This window comes from Triticum urartu, chromosome 6A (assembly GCF_056163025.1).
Source record: "Triticum urartu cultivar PI428250 chromosome 6A, HENAU_Tu73, whole genome shotgun sequence".
Lineage (NCBI taxonomy): Eukaryota > Viridiplantae > Streptophyta > Magnoliopsida > Poales > Poaceae > Triticum > Triticum urartu.
In genome coordinates this window covers 601,607,861-601,621,059 of record NC_141878.1, presented here as the reverse complement: position 1 = coordinate 601,621,059, position 13,199 = coordinate 601,607,861, and the positions used below count along the sequence as shown (strand labels likewise).

The window sequence follows — 13,199 nt, the reverse complement described above, 5'->3', positions numbered from 1 at the left end:
CATTTCCATCATTTTTATTTTTTTTAAACTAAAAAGGCGGTCCACGGGGGGGGGGGGGGTGCATTCGGTGGAAGTGGTGGCCAAGTTACTAATGGCGCACTGTGGCATGGTGCGCCATTAGTAGTTCAACTAGTAATGGCGCACCACTCCCACGGTGCGCCATTAGTAATTTTGAAAAAAATTAAAAAAATTTTTACTAATGGCACACCGTGGATGTGGTGCGCCATTAGTAGTTCAACTAGTAATGGCGCACCACTCCCACGGTGCGCCATTAGTAGTTTTGAAAAAAAAAAATTTACTAATGGCGCACCGTGGATGTGGTGCGCCATTAGTATTTGCACACTAATGGCATACCAACACATGGTGCGCCATTAGTATTTAGTAATGGCGCACCACATGTACAGTGCGCCATTAGTGTCAATCTCATCTTTAGCCCTTTTCCTAGTAGTGCTTCAGTCGCTTCCACCGAGCTACAAGAGCTTTGTGATGAACTTCAATATGCAGGGGATGGAAAAGACCATTCATGAGATATATGCAATGCTGAAATCGGCGGAGGTGGAGATCAAAAAGAAACATCAAGTGTTGATGGTGAATAAAATCACTAAGTTCAAGAAAGGCAAGGGTAAGAAGAACTTCAAGAAGGACGGCAAGGAAGTTGCCGCGCCCGGTAAACCAGTTGCCGGGAAGAAGCCAAAGAATGGACCCAAACCTGAGACTGAGTGCTTTTATTGCAAGGGAAAGGGACACTGGAAGCGGAACTGCCCCAAATACTTAGCGGACAAGAAGGCCGACAACACCAAAGGTATATGTGATATACATGTTATTGATGTGTACCTTAATTACCTGCACTCGTAGTAGCTCCTGGGTATTTGATACCGGTGCGGTTGCTCATATTTGTAACTCCAAGCAGGAGCTACGGAATAAGCGAAGACTGGCGAAGGACGAGGTGACGATGCGCGTCGGGAATGGTTCCAAGGTCGATGTGATCGCTGTCGGCACGCTACCTCTACATTTACCTACAGGATTAGTTTTAAACCTCAATAATTGTTATTTAGTTCCAGCTTTGAGCATGAACATTGTATCAGGATCTCGTTTAATTTGAGATGGCTACTCATTTAAATCCGCGAATAATGGTTGTTCTATTTATATGAGAGATATGTTTTATGGTCATGCCCCGCTGGTGAATGGTTTATTCTTAATGAATCTCGAGCGTAATGTTACACATATTCATAGTGTGAATGCCAAAAGATGTAAGGTTGATAATGATAGTCCCACATACTTGTGGCACTGCCGCCTTGGTCACATAGGTGTCAAACGCATGAAGAAGCTCCATGCAGATGGACTTTTAGAGTCTCTTGATTACGAATCATTTGACACGTGTGAACCATGCCTCATGGGTAAAATGACCAAGACTCCGTTCTCCGGAACAATGGAGCGAGCAACCAACTTATTGGAAATTATACATACTGATGTGTGCGGTTCAATGAGTGTTGAAGCTCGCGGTGGCTATCGTTATGTTCTCACTCTCACTGATGACTTGAGTAGATATGGGTATGTCTACTTAATGAAACACAAGTCTGAGACCTTTGAAAATTTCAAGGAATTTCAGAGTGAGGATGAGAATCAACCTGACAGAAAAATAAAGTTCTTACGATCAGATCGTGGGGGAGAATATTTGAGTCACGAATTTGGCACACACTTAAGGAAATGTGGAATCGTTTCACAACTCACGCCGCCTGGAACACCTCAGCGTAACGGTGTGTCCGAACGTTGTAATCGCACTCTATTGGATATGGTGCGATCTATGATGTCTCTTACCGATCTACCGCTCTCATTTTGGGGCTATGCTTTAGAGACTACCGCATTCACTTTAAATAGGGCTCCGTCGAAATCCGTTGAGACGACACCATATGAATTATGGTTTGGGAAGAAACCTAAGCTGTCGTTTCTAAAAGTTTGGGGAGCGATGCTTATGTCAAGAAACTTCAACCTGAAAAGCTCGAACCCAAGTCGGAAAAATGCGTCTTCATAGGATACCCTAAGGAAACCATTAGGTATACCTTCTACCTCAGATCCGAAGGCAAGATATTTGTTGCCAAGAATGGATCTTTTTTAGAGAAAGAGTTTCTCTCGAAAGAAGTAAGTGGGAGGAAAGTAGAGCTTGATGAAGTACTGCCTCTTGAAGCGGTGAGTAGCGCAGCTTAGGAAAATGTTCCTGTGGTGCCTGCACCGATTAGAGAGGAAGTTAATGATGATGATCAAGATACTTCGGATCAAGCTCCTACTGAACTTCGTAGGTCCACAAGGACACGTTCCGCACCAGGGTGGTACGGCAACCCTGTCTTGGAAATCATGTTGTTAGACAACGGTGAACCTTCAAACTATGAAGAAGCAACGGCGGGCCCAGATTTCGACAAATGGCTAGAAGGCATGAAATCCGAGATAGGATCCATGTATGAAAACAAAGTATGGACTTTGGCTTACTTGCCCGATGATCGGCGAGCCATAGAAAATAAATGGATCTTTAAGAAGAAGACAGACACGGATGGTAATGTGACCATCTATAAGGCTCGACTTGTCGCTAAGGGTTATCGATAAGTTCAAGGGGTTGACTACGATGAGACTTTCTCACCCGTAGCGAAGCTGAAGTCCGTCTGAATCATGTTAGCAATTGCCGCATTCTATGATTATGAGATATGGCAAATGGACGTCAAAACAGCATTCCTTAACGGCTTTCTTAAGGAAGAATTGTATATGATGCAGCCGGAATGTTTTGTCGATTCTAAGAATGCTAACAAGGTGTGCAAGTTCCAACGCTCAATCTATGGGCTGGTGCAAGAATCTCGGAGTTGGAACATTCGATTTGATGAGATGATCAAAGCGTTTGGGTTTACACAGACTTATGGAGAAGCCTGTGTTTACAAGAAAGTGAGCGGGAGCTCTGTAGCATTTCTCATATTATATGTGGATGACATACTATTGATGGGAAATGATATAGAATTCTTGGAAAGCATAAAGGCCTACTTGAACAAGTGTTTTTCAATGAAGGACCTTGGAGAAGCTGCTTATATATTAGGCATCAAGATCTATAGAGATAGATCGAGACGCCTCATTGGTCTTTCACAAAGCACATACCTTGACAAGATATTGAAGAAGTTCAATATGGATCAGTCCAAGAAGGGGTTCTTGCCTGTATTGCAAGGTGTGCAATTGAGCACGGCTCAATGCCCGACCACGACAGAAGATAGAGAAAAGATGAGTGTTGTCCCCTATGCCTCGGCCATAGGGTCTATTATGTATGCCATGCTGTGTACCAGACCTGATGTAAACCTTGCAGTAAGTTTGGTAGGAAGGTACCAAAGTAATCCCGGCATGGAACACTGGACAGCGGTCAAGAATATCCTGAAGTACCTGAAGAGGACTAAGGACATGTTTCTCGTTTATGGAGGTGACGAAGAGCTCGTCGTAAAGGGTTACGTCAATGCTAGCTTCGACACAGATCTGGATGACTCTAAGTCACAAACCGGATACGTGTATATTTTGAATGGTGGGGCAGTAAGCTGGTGCAGTTGCAAGCAAAGCGTTGTGGCGGGATCTACATATGAAGCGGAGTACATGGCAGCCTCGGAGGCAGCACAAGAAGCAATCTGGGTGAAGGAGTTCATCACCGACCTAGGAGTCATACCCAATGCGTCGGGGCCGATGACTCTCTTCTGTGACAACACTGGAGCTATTGCCCTTGCCAAGGAGCCCAGGTTTCACAGGAAGACCAGGCATATCAAGCGTCGCTTCAACTCCATTCGTGAAAGTGTTCAAAATGGAGACATAGATATTTGTAAAGTACATACGGACCTGAATGTAGCAGATCCGTTGACTAAACCTCTCCCTAGAGCAAAACATGATCAACACCAGAACTCTATGGGTGTTCGATTCATCACAATGTAACTAGATGATTGACTCTAGTGCAAGTGGGAGACTGTTGAAAATATGCCCTAGAGGCAATAATAAAATGATTATTATATTTCCTTGTTCATGATAATTGTCTATTATTCATGCTATAATTGTGTTATCTGGAAATCGTAATACACGTGTGAATACATAGACCACAACACGTCCCTAGTGAGCCTCTAGTTGACTAGCTCGTTGATCAACAGATAGTCATGATTTCCTGACTATGAACATTGGATGTCATTGGTAACGGGATCACATCATTAGGAGAATGATGTGATGGACAAGACCCAATCCTAAGCATAGCACAAAGATCGTGTAGTTCGTTTGCTAGAGCTTTTCCAATGTCAAGTATCATTTCCTTAGACCATGAGATTGTGCAACTGCCGGATACCGTAGGAGTGCTTTGGGTGTGCCAAACGTCACAACGTAACTGGGTGACTATAAAGGTGCACTACGGGTATCTCCGAAAGTGTCTGTTGGGTTGGCACGAATCAAGACTAGGATTTGTCACTCCGTGTGACGGAGAGGTATCTCTGGGCCCACTCGGTAATGCATCATCATAATGAGCTCAATGTGACCAAGGGGTTGGTCACGGGATCATGCATTACGGTACCAGTAAAGTGACTTGCCGGTAAAGAGATTGAATAAGGTATTAGGATACCGACGATCGAGTCTCGGGCAAGTAACGTACCGATTGACAAAGGGAATTGTATACGGGATTACTTGAATCCTCGACATCGTGGTTCATCCGATGAGATCATCGTGGAACATGTGGGAGCCAACATGGGTATCCAGATCCCGCTGTTGGTTATTGACCGGAGAGTCGTCTCGGTCATGTCTGCGTGTCGCCCGAACCCGTAGGGTCTACACACTTAAGGTTCAGTGACGCTGGGATTGTAGAGATATTAGTATGCGGTAACCCGAAAGTTGTTCGGAGTCCCGGATGAGATCCCGGACGTCACGAGGAGTTCCGGAATGGTCCGGAGGTAAAGATTTATATATGGGAAGTCCTATTTTGACCACCGGAAAATGTTTGGGATTTTTTGGTATTGTATCGGGAAGGTTCTAGAAGGTTCCGGAGTGGGGCCCACCTGCATGGGGGGCCCACATGAATGTGGGTAGTGGGGGCAAGGCCTCACACCCCTGGTCAAGGCGCACCAAGATCCCCCCTTAGAAGGAATAAGATCATATCCCGAAGGGATAAGATCAAGATCCCTAAAAAGGGGGGATAACAATCGGTGGGGAAGGGAAATGATGGGATTTCTTTTCCCCACCTTTGCCAACGTCCCAATGGACTTGGAGGGCAAGAAACCAGCCCCCTCCACCCCTATATATAGTGGGGAGGCGCATGAGAGCCGCACCCTAGCCCCTGGCGCCTCCCTCTCCCTCTCGCTGAGCTTGGCGAAGCCCTGCCGAGATCCCCGCTGCTTCCACCACCAGGCCGTCGTGCTGCTGTATCTTCATCAACCTCTCCTTCTCCCTTGCTGGATCAAGAAGGAGGAGACGTCTTCCCCAACCGTACGTGTGTTGAACGCGGAGGTGCCGTCCGTTCGGCGCTAGGATCATCGGTGATTTGGATCACGACGAGTACGACTCCATCAACCTCGTTCCCTTGAACGCTTCTGCTCGCGATCTACAAGGGTATGTAGATACACTCCTCTTTCTCGTTGCTAGATGACTCATTAGATTGATCTTGGTGATGCGTAGAAAATTTTAAAATTCTGCTACGTTCCCCAACAAATTGTACTACATAGCTTGAGCAAGGCGAAGCTTTATCTCATTGCACAACTTTTTGTGTGATGTCCCCGTCACATTTATGTACTGAAATGCTGTTGAAAAGCATGTGGCGTCTTTCTCAATAGTCCTAAATGTTGACAGATGATTGTATTTATTCCGTGTGTACACGTTCGTGTATTCGATATAGTTGTCCCGCAGGGGCGGAGACAGGGGCCGGGGGGCGAGCAGGGGTCAGACCCCTGCCAATCTCTCGCCCCCCTCAACCATTTGACGTAGGTACTGTGTACTGTATGTGCCTAATGGCCATAACTAATTGCATCATTAGCCCATATGTTAACAATTAACTAAAATATCACCGAAATAGAGAAGCCCATAATCCAATAACCCATGTACGGTGGTTGTGGCTGGCTTAGCCACGGGCCAATGTCTAATCCATCCGATCGAAATTGATATGTGCCTGCGTGCGTGCGTGTGATGCATATCCGGTAGGGCGTTTGCCGCCGCCGCCGCCGCTTGCCATCAGCGTGTCCTGCACAGGGGCTTGCCACTGCCGCTACTCGCCACGACAAGAACACCGTCCATTCATCTATAGTCTGTTGTCGATGCACGGGGACGGCTAGATGCAGGCGGGTCAAATACGGGTAGATGCCGGTGAGCACGATAGATGCACGTACACTACATACTAGTACTAGCTTATGTATTGGTTAATTTTATTATTCCCACCGTCCTAAAATAATTATGGTTTCAGTTTATCCTAAGTTAAATTTGATCAAATTTATAAATATTATGATGAGATCTACGAAATTAAATAAATATGATTTTACAAATTTGAGGAAATTTGACTTACAATAAACCTAAAAATCCAATTATCTTGGAAGAACAGGAGCAGATTTTTTAATGTAAATTATGATCTCAATCAACATAATACATATTCCGTATAAATAGTAAATTAATCTAGTAATTATGCACCTTTTTATAGTAGTTAATGATGAGATAAAAGACAATACCAACTAATGGGGTAAACACTTTTTCAAACCAATTGCTTCAACTTCAAGCTCCAACGTTTTGCTGAGAATTATCATGTTTTCAGTTCCAAACCATAATATTATGCTTTATCAGCACCCTGTCATGAGCCTTAATATTAATATGATATTTCATCAGTTACATCAACAATACTATTCGCCCCCCTCATGTTTAAATCCTGGCTCCGCCCCTGGTTGTCCCGCTTGTACTCTGTAAGAAGGGTTCTATTCGTGGACGGACCTACCCCTGTACGTGTTATATATGGGCAGCCATGAGGTGAATACAGTTGTCTTGCACCAAACAATTCTTCTACACTAGCTAGTAGCTAGCAATATTCCGCAGTTTCAACATTTTCAGTGATGAGTGGATGCTGTAGTTGCTGTTTGGGTCTTGATCCGTGATAGAGTGGCAGGATGCTACAATCTTGAGAATTTTCTCCATTCTCCTTTGGTTCATGCCATCCACTCGTTTTCTGCACAAGGAAGATAGGCTATACAACACACCCTCCACATGATTAGCACCCCAAAGGATTTCTAGCCACTCAAGTGCAGCGTTAGGTAAGCGTTCCGCTGTCTAAAACCTGTATTGGAGAAGTTGGCTGCCCTTCTCGGGGAACTTCATAAAAGTTGAGATAGAGAGGGGCCAGCTAATGGAAAAAGGCCAAAAAAATCACTGTTTACTGTAACTATACAAGCAAAAGCAACATCTTGGGGCGGGTCAGGGCCCCTGCTGGCTCCGCCACTGGCTCCAGCATGGCTTTATGCTCTGTCGCATTGTTAAATTACCTTGCACCTTTTTTTTGGCAGTTTTTGTAGGAGGTTGACTTCAGCGACATGTATTTGCAAATTTAACATTCTTTTATTTTATTTTGTGTAGATTATTGCCGAACTTGAATCAACATCAGTAAGGATCAATCGAAGTCAACATCAGTATTCTTCAGAGAAATCAACATCAGTATACTGAAGGTGAATCAACATCAGTAAGGATCTATCGAAGTGCTGGGTGATTCTTCAGGTGGAGTGCTTTACTTGGTTTAATCTCATATACTTATTTTTTCCAGTTCGGAGTTCAAGTTGAATTGACAGCACGAAATTCTTCAGAGGCAGCTGATGAACGTGGACCCTAATCCTTTCGAAGGAAAAACATCTGAATATTGAGAGATTTTACTGAATGTTCTAGAGAAAAACATGGAGTTTGGTTTTCTCTGAAGTACCCAAGTTCTATATATATATGACAGTTTTCTCCTACCATAGCGCATTTGTGAATGTTATTGTTAAGAACCATGCCAAAATATGGATCGATCATCTGTATTGAACAAACCATTTAACATGTTATGAGCGAGCTGGGTGTATACTCCCTCCGAGTTTAACCTACAAAAACACCTTATATTTTGATATAGAGGTAGCTAGTAGATAGATGCAAGGAAAAATATAATAGATGGATTCATTTGTGGAGCTTGTAATGAGAGACGGCGTAGCGTTGGCCAGCGGCTCAGCCGTGCGCTCATATCCCTCAAGACACATGAAGAAGAAGCAAGCACTACTGACCGCTCGATCAACATCCAATTACTGCAGCGAGGACAATGGCACTGTGGTGTTGCTGTTGTGAAACAACATAAAAGAGTGGTGCCGACTGCCGAGATAGGAGAGAGGAGTGAACCAAAGAAAGAAGAAGAGATCAGGGAGGAAGATGAGCAAGCAGGGTGGTAATGGTATGGCTAGCACGGTCCCTCTCCTCACCCCCTACAAGATGGGCGCCTTCCATCTCTCCCACAGGTCGGTCTGCTTTTTCCTCTCTCTCTCTCTCTCTCTCTCTCTCTCTCTCTCTCTCTCTCTCTCCTTGTTCTCTGTGTGTGTGGCCGAGTGGTTCAGCCGGTCTTCTCCCTCTCTCCTCCGCCGGCCGGAGTTGGGGAGGGAGGGAGGAGGCTGTGTCCGCTGTAATATTTAGGCTCTTCCACTCTTGCTGATCCTTATTTGTAGCCTTCCATCGACGCACCTGCCTCTGCTCGATGGTGGTGTTGGAGGCAGAGGAGTGGATCTGACGGGACGGCAGCTCCTCTATTTTCATCCCCGGCTGTCGGTGGCCTTCCATTGACGCCAACGGGCCTCTTCTCGATGGTGGTGTTGGAGGGAGAGGACGGCAGCACCTCTATTTTCATCCCCGGCTGTGGGTGGCCTTCCAGATCCAACTTAATTTCTTCTTGACATCGTGGTGATGGAAGAGGAGCTCATCCTCAGCTGTGATTGTGGTGTTATGGTACTGGCACTCAGCCGGGGTTCTCTTCCTTCCCGCGCACTCATCTTGTCGAAAGGCAACTTCTCTTTTCCTTCGGCTGCTAAGGTGCCTGCGTCCCTCCCGTTCCTATCAGATGGAGATACCAAGCGGCCATGTCCCCAGCGACGGCTACGATCCCCTGCTGAATCGTCCATGTGGGATAAGTTCCAATTCTTCGTCTCGATCTGGTGTCCCCTTGGCAAAATCCTTGAACCTTGGGTGAAATTTTTACTTTTGTTTGGGACCTTCTACGAGCTGTACTGTCTTCGGTACGACAGCATATCAGTGCTACTGACCTTCCCATGTTACCATGCTACAGTGCAATGGCAGCCATCGGAGTAGAAATGAATGGATATGATGCAATGCGTGGTGTTCTTTTCTATACAGCCCCATGGAAGATGCTCCACTTCTCCATTTTCTCCTTCTGCAAGGGAATAATTACCAATGGCACACAAATATTATGAAGATTTTTTTTTTTGAAAATGGAAGAACCTAGAAACAGCCGTGTTGGCCCTGGACGAATCCTCGAGGTCTGTCATTAGACCACATCAAGTGAAGCAGCTACAAGAGCTGCCGAAATCTATGTCGCCCGTATTCAAATAATATGGACATTGAGGAGGAGAATCCAGGGGACAAACAAACACCAACTTGGACCAAACCAAAAATAGATTGCTGGGATCGGTAGTTTTTCCTCGCCTTTCTAGTCTCTAGAGGAGACCAATCTGGTAGAATGAACTATAATGGGGAAGAGCCTGGAATGAGGAGACGTACGAATAGATTAAGGAGTACTGTTGTGATTTGTGAATGTGCCATGGCCAAGGACTGTCCTTTGTAATAACACACTTTCCCAGGGTGGTTTCTAAGTATTAGCTAAGGGGATACTTCCACGCTGACCCTGTTCATCTGATACGAATCTATTGGCTGGCAATGTTGTGCAGCACGGTAGCACCGGAAAGGTCCGTAGCATTGGATACTTTACCCTTCCTTATAGACTAGTAACTCTGGGCAGACCGGCGGGGTCGGCGGCATGGTCGGAGGAGCCTTCCATGGGGAGGCGAGGGAGGGAGGAGGCGGCAGGATAGCCAACGGCGTCGGAGGAGCCGATCGTGTGGCAGTTGGGCACCGCGCGGCTGCAATTTTTTTTACTCCACCAGCCCAAGTGTTGTATATTTGCAAGAGTTGGTGCTCCAAACTGGTGGTGTTCTATATTTTGAGTAATAAATTTTACAGATAGGGCACCTATTGGAGTACAATTTTAGAAAGGTGGTCTTGACTTATTATACAACACGTATTAAAGATGATCTAATGCAACCCCACATGCCATGGGAGCACTGTGTGGAACATGTTGACGCACCAGGATCGAGTCTAGTGAATTTTCTTTGGAGTATGAGAACAATGTGTTTCATAATATTGCAAAACTCCTTTTACATGATGGTCCATTTGTTCCTGAGAGGTTTCCTCTTTCTTTCTTTTTTGTCCAGGGTAGTTCTCGCACCCCTTACAAGGACACGATCCTATGGCAATGTTCCTCAGCCCCATGCCATACTGTATTATCAGCAGAGAACAACCAAAGGAGGCCTCTTGATTGCCGAGGCCACTGGAGTCTCAGACACTGCCCAAGGGTGTGTGCCCTAGATCCTTAATTGGACTCTGCCTTTTGAGATCTCAGTAATCATGTTCAATTTCTTGTTCTTTATCACAGTTCAATGATTTCTAAAGATGGAATGTTTCCTTTGTTCATGCAAGGTACAAAGATACTCCTGGCATTTGGACAAAAGAGCAGGTGGAAGCATGGAAGCCTATCGTAGATGGGGTTCATGCCAAGGGAGGGATATTTTTCTGTCAGATTTGGCATGTCGGAAGAGTCTCTAATCATAGTAAGTTTAATAAGAGAGTGGATTTTTGCTCTCTAGCTCCATGGAGCCCTTCGTTTTTCAAACATTCAAAAATCATTTTTTAAGTTTAAAAAAATCTTATATATGTATATAAGATCTGTGTAAAATTTCAGCACGACATACATTTTTATGGGGCCTGTACAAAAATACAAAATCATGTATTCTTAGTATCTTATAGTGAATAGTACATGTGCTAGAAATATGCGATTTTGTCATTTTATTTGTAGGTCACATAAAAAGTATTTTAACCATGAAACTTCACAGACAAGTAGTATACAACCATATATGTATAACTTCTTAGAATTTTTTGAAACTTAATTTTTTTGAAGATTTCAAATAAAGGGCTCCATGGAGCTCGTGATCCATTAGGCATTTCCGTTATATTCACCAATGAAAATTTTTTTTCACCGATGAATTTTCATTTGAAACAGAGAAGATGAAATGGCCAAAAGGCCAAAGGAATGTTTCATACAAAATATTGGACCGAAAGAGAAAAACTTGAAATCCAATCTGATGTCTTCCTCTTTTCAAATTAACCGAACAAGATTATATTGGTGTTATTAAATCTGAAATGCTTGATCCCTATGTCACCGGAAATGGAGCTCGAGCTCCATGTAGCCATTTATTTGAAATCTTCAAAATTCAAACTTTAAAGTTTTTAAAAATCCTGGAAAGGTACACATGTACATATGGATGTATACTATTCCCTTTGTAAACTAATATAAGACGTTTTAGGTCACTAAAGGCATCTTATATTAGTTTACAGAGGGGATACTTGTCTACGAAGTTTCTTGACAAAGTACTTTTGTTATGTGATCTAAGACCTATATATACTTACTGATACTGTGTGGCTCTTTTTATTTCTTTTATAATACCAACACATGTTTGATGTCTGCATGCAGCTTATCAGCCTAATGGACAAGCTCCGATATCGAGCACCGATAAGCCATTGAAACCTATGGTGATAGATAATCACATAGTAGCTGATTTCTCAACGCCTAGGCCACTGGAGACCGATGAGATCCCTATGGTCATCAATGATTTCAGGGTTGCTGCTAGAAATGCAATTGAAGCTGGTAGCTATGTCCCTCTCACAATTAGCACTCAAAATATTAGTAACATGTTAAGTTTAGCATAAAGCACTTGCCTATCCTGCAAAAAAGTATAAAGAGAAGTAGCAAAAAAAATGGTGTACATTCAAGATCCCTATGCAAGGGAAATCTAACCTCATTACTCTGTATGGTTTACAGGATTTGATGGTGTTGAGATCCATGGGGCTCATGGCTATTTGATCGATCAGTTCTTCAAGGACCAAGTCAATGGACGCACTGACAAATACGGCGGGAGCTTAGAGAATCGTTGCCGGTTTGGACTAGAAGTGGTCCAAGCCGTGGTAGATGAAATCGGAGCTGATAAGGTTGGGATGAGGCTCTCGCCCTTTGCAAACTATTGGGAATCGTCAGACTCCAACCCGGGAGCTCTAGGCCTGTACATGGCACAAGCGCTGAACCAAATTGGGATCCTCTACTGTCACACGGTCGAGCCATGGATGATAACGTTCGTTGACAAGGTTGAAACTCCAAATAGCCTTGGCGCCATGCGGGATGCTTTCAAGGGAACGTTTATCGTAGCCGGTGGCTACAACAGGGAGGATGGAAATGCAGCTGTCTCCGGTGGCTATGCTGATCTGGTTGCATACGGGCGCTTGTTCTTGTCTAATCCTGACTTGCCTCGGAGGTTTGAGATCGATGCTCCTCTAAACAAGTACAACAGAGATACTTTCTACATCTCCGATCCAGTTGTTGGATACACTGATTACCCATTCCTTTCATCCGATGTATAAATGGTTGTTTTATAAACGGGCTCATCCCCGCTCTGAACTATGATACCCGGACGTATTCATTGTTACTGAACCTGTTTAATAAATTTGGCTGTGTGCATCATTGTGATGCAGTGGCTAGGGGTCTTACCCTCTTTTTTTGATCAAAGAAGGGCTCACCCCCTTCCGATTTTCATTACTGAAAACCACGCCATAGAGTAACAAAGCATTCCAGAGCTACATAGCAGGACCTAACACAAAAAACTACCAGTATCAGCATATCACCAACAGGCCCACACAGGCCTCAACATTTACGAACACAGCAACAGGTTACCAAGACCCAGCACATAAAGTCTTATAGAACCAACAAGGCGACGGCAAAATAAAAGCGATCTAACTAAGCCAGAGAAACAAAGAAACTAAGAACTGCAGCAGCCGCGTCGAGGATGTCATCAGCCGGGTAGCCTTGCCACGTTGATCCGCCACCCCTGTCCAGCTAT

General features: G+C 44.4%; 1 protein-coding gene across 1 annotated transcript; it reads left to right on the top strand.

The window, feature by feature from the left end:
- The first annotated feature begins 8,236 nt into the window (after positions 1 to 8,236).
- On the top strand, positions 8,237 to 12,788 carry LOC125515624 (putative 12-oxophytodienoate reductase 11). Its single transcript, XM_048681135.2, has 5 exons — positions 8,237 to 8,486; positions 10,467 to 10,607; positions 10,732 to 10,862; positions 11,783 to 11,956; positions 12,131 to 12,788. Exons 1-5 carry the CDS (start codon positions 8,401 to 8,403, stop codon positions 12,721 to 12,723), a joined length of 1,125 nt encoding a protein of 374 aa, XP_048537092.1. The 5' UTR covers positions 8,237 to 8,400; the 3' UTR covers positions 12,724 to 12,788.
- The last annotated feature ends 411 nt before the right edge of the window (positions 12,789 to 13,199 follow it).

Coding starts and splice junctions, on each gene's coding strand:
- LOC125515624 (XM_048681135.2), top strand. CDS start 8,401: ATGAGCAAGCAGGGTGGTAATGGTATGGCTAGCACGGTCCCTCTCCTC. Junction 8,487..10,466: donor GCCTTCCATCTCTCCCACAG/GTCGGTCTGCTT, acceptor TTTTTTGTCCAG/GGTAGTTCTCGCACCCCTTA. Junction 11,957..12,130: donor TAGAAATGCAATTGAAGCTG/GTAGCTATGTCC, acceptor TATGGTTTACAG/GATTTGATGGTGTTGAGATC.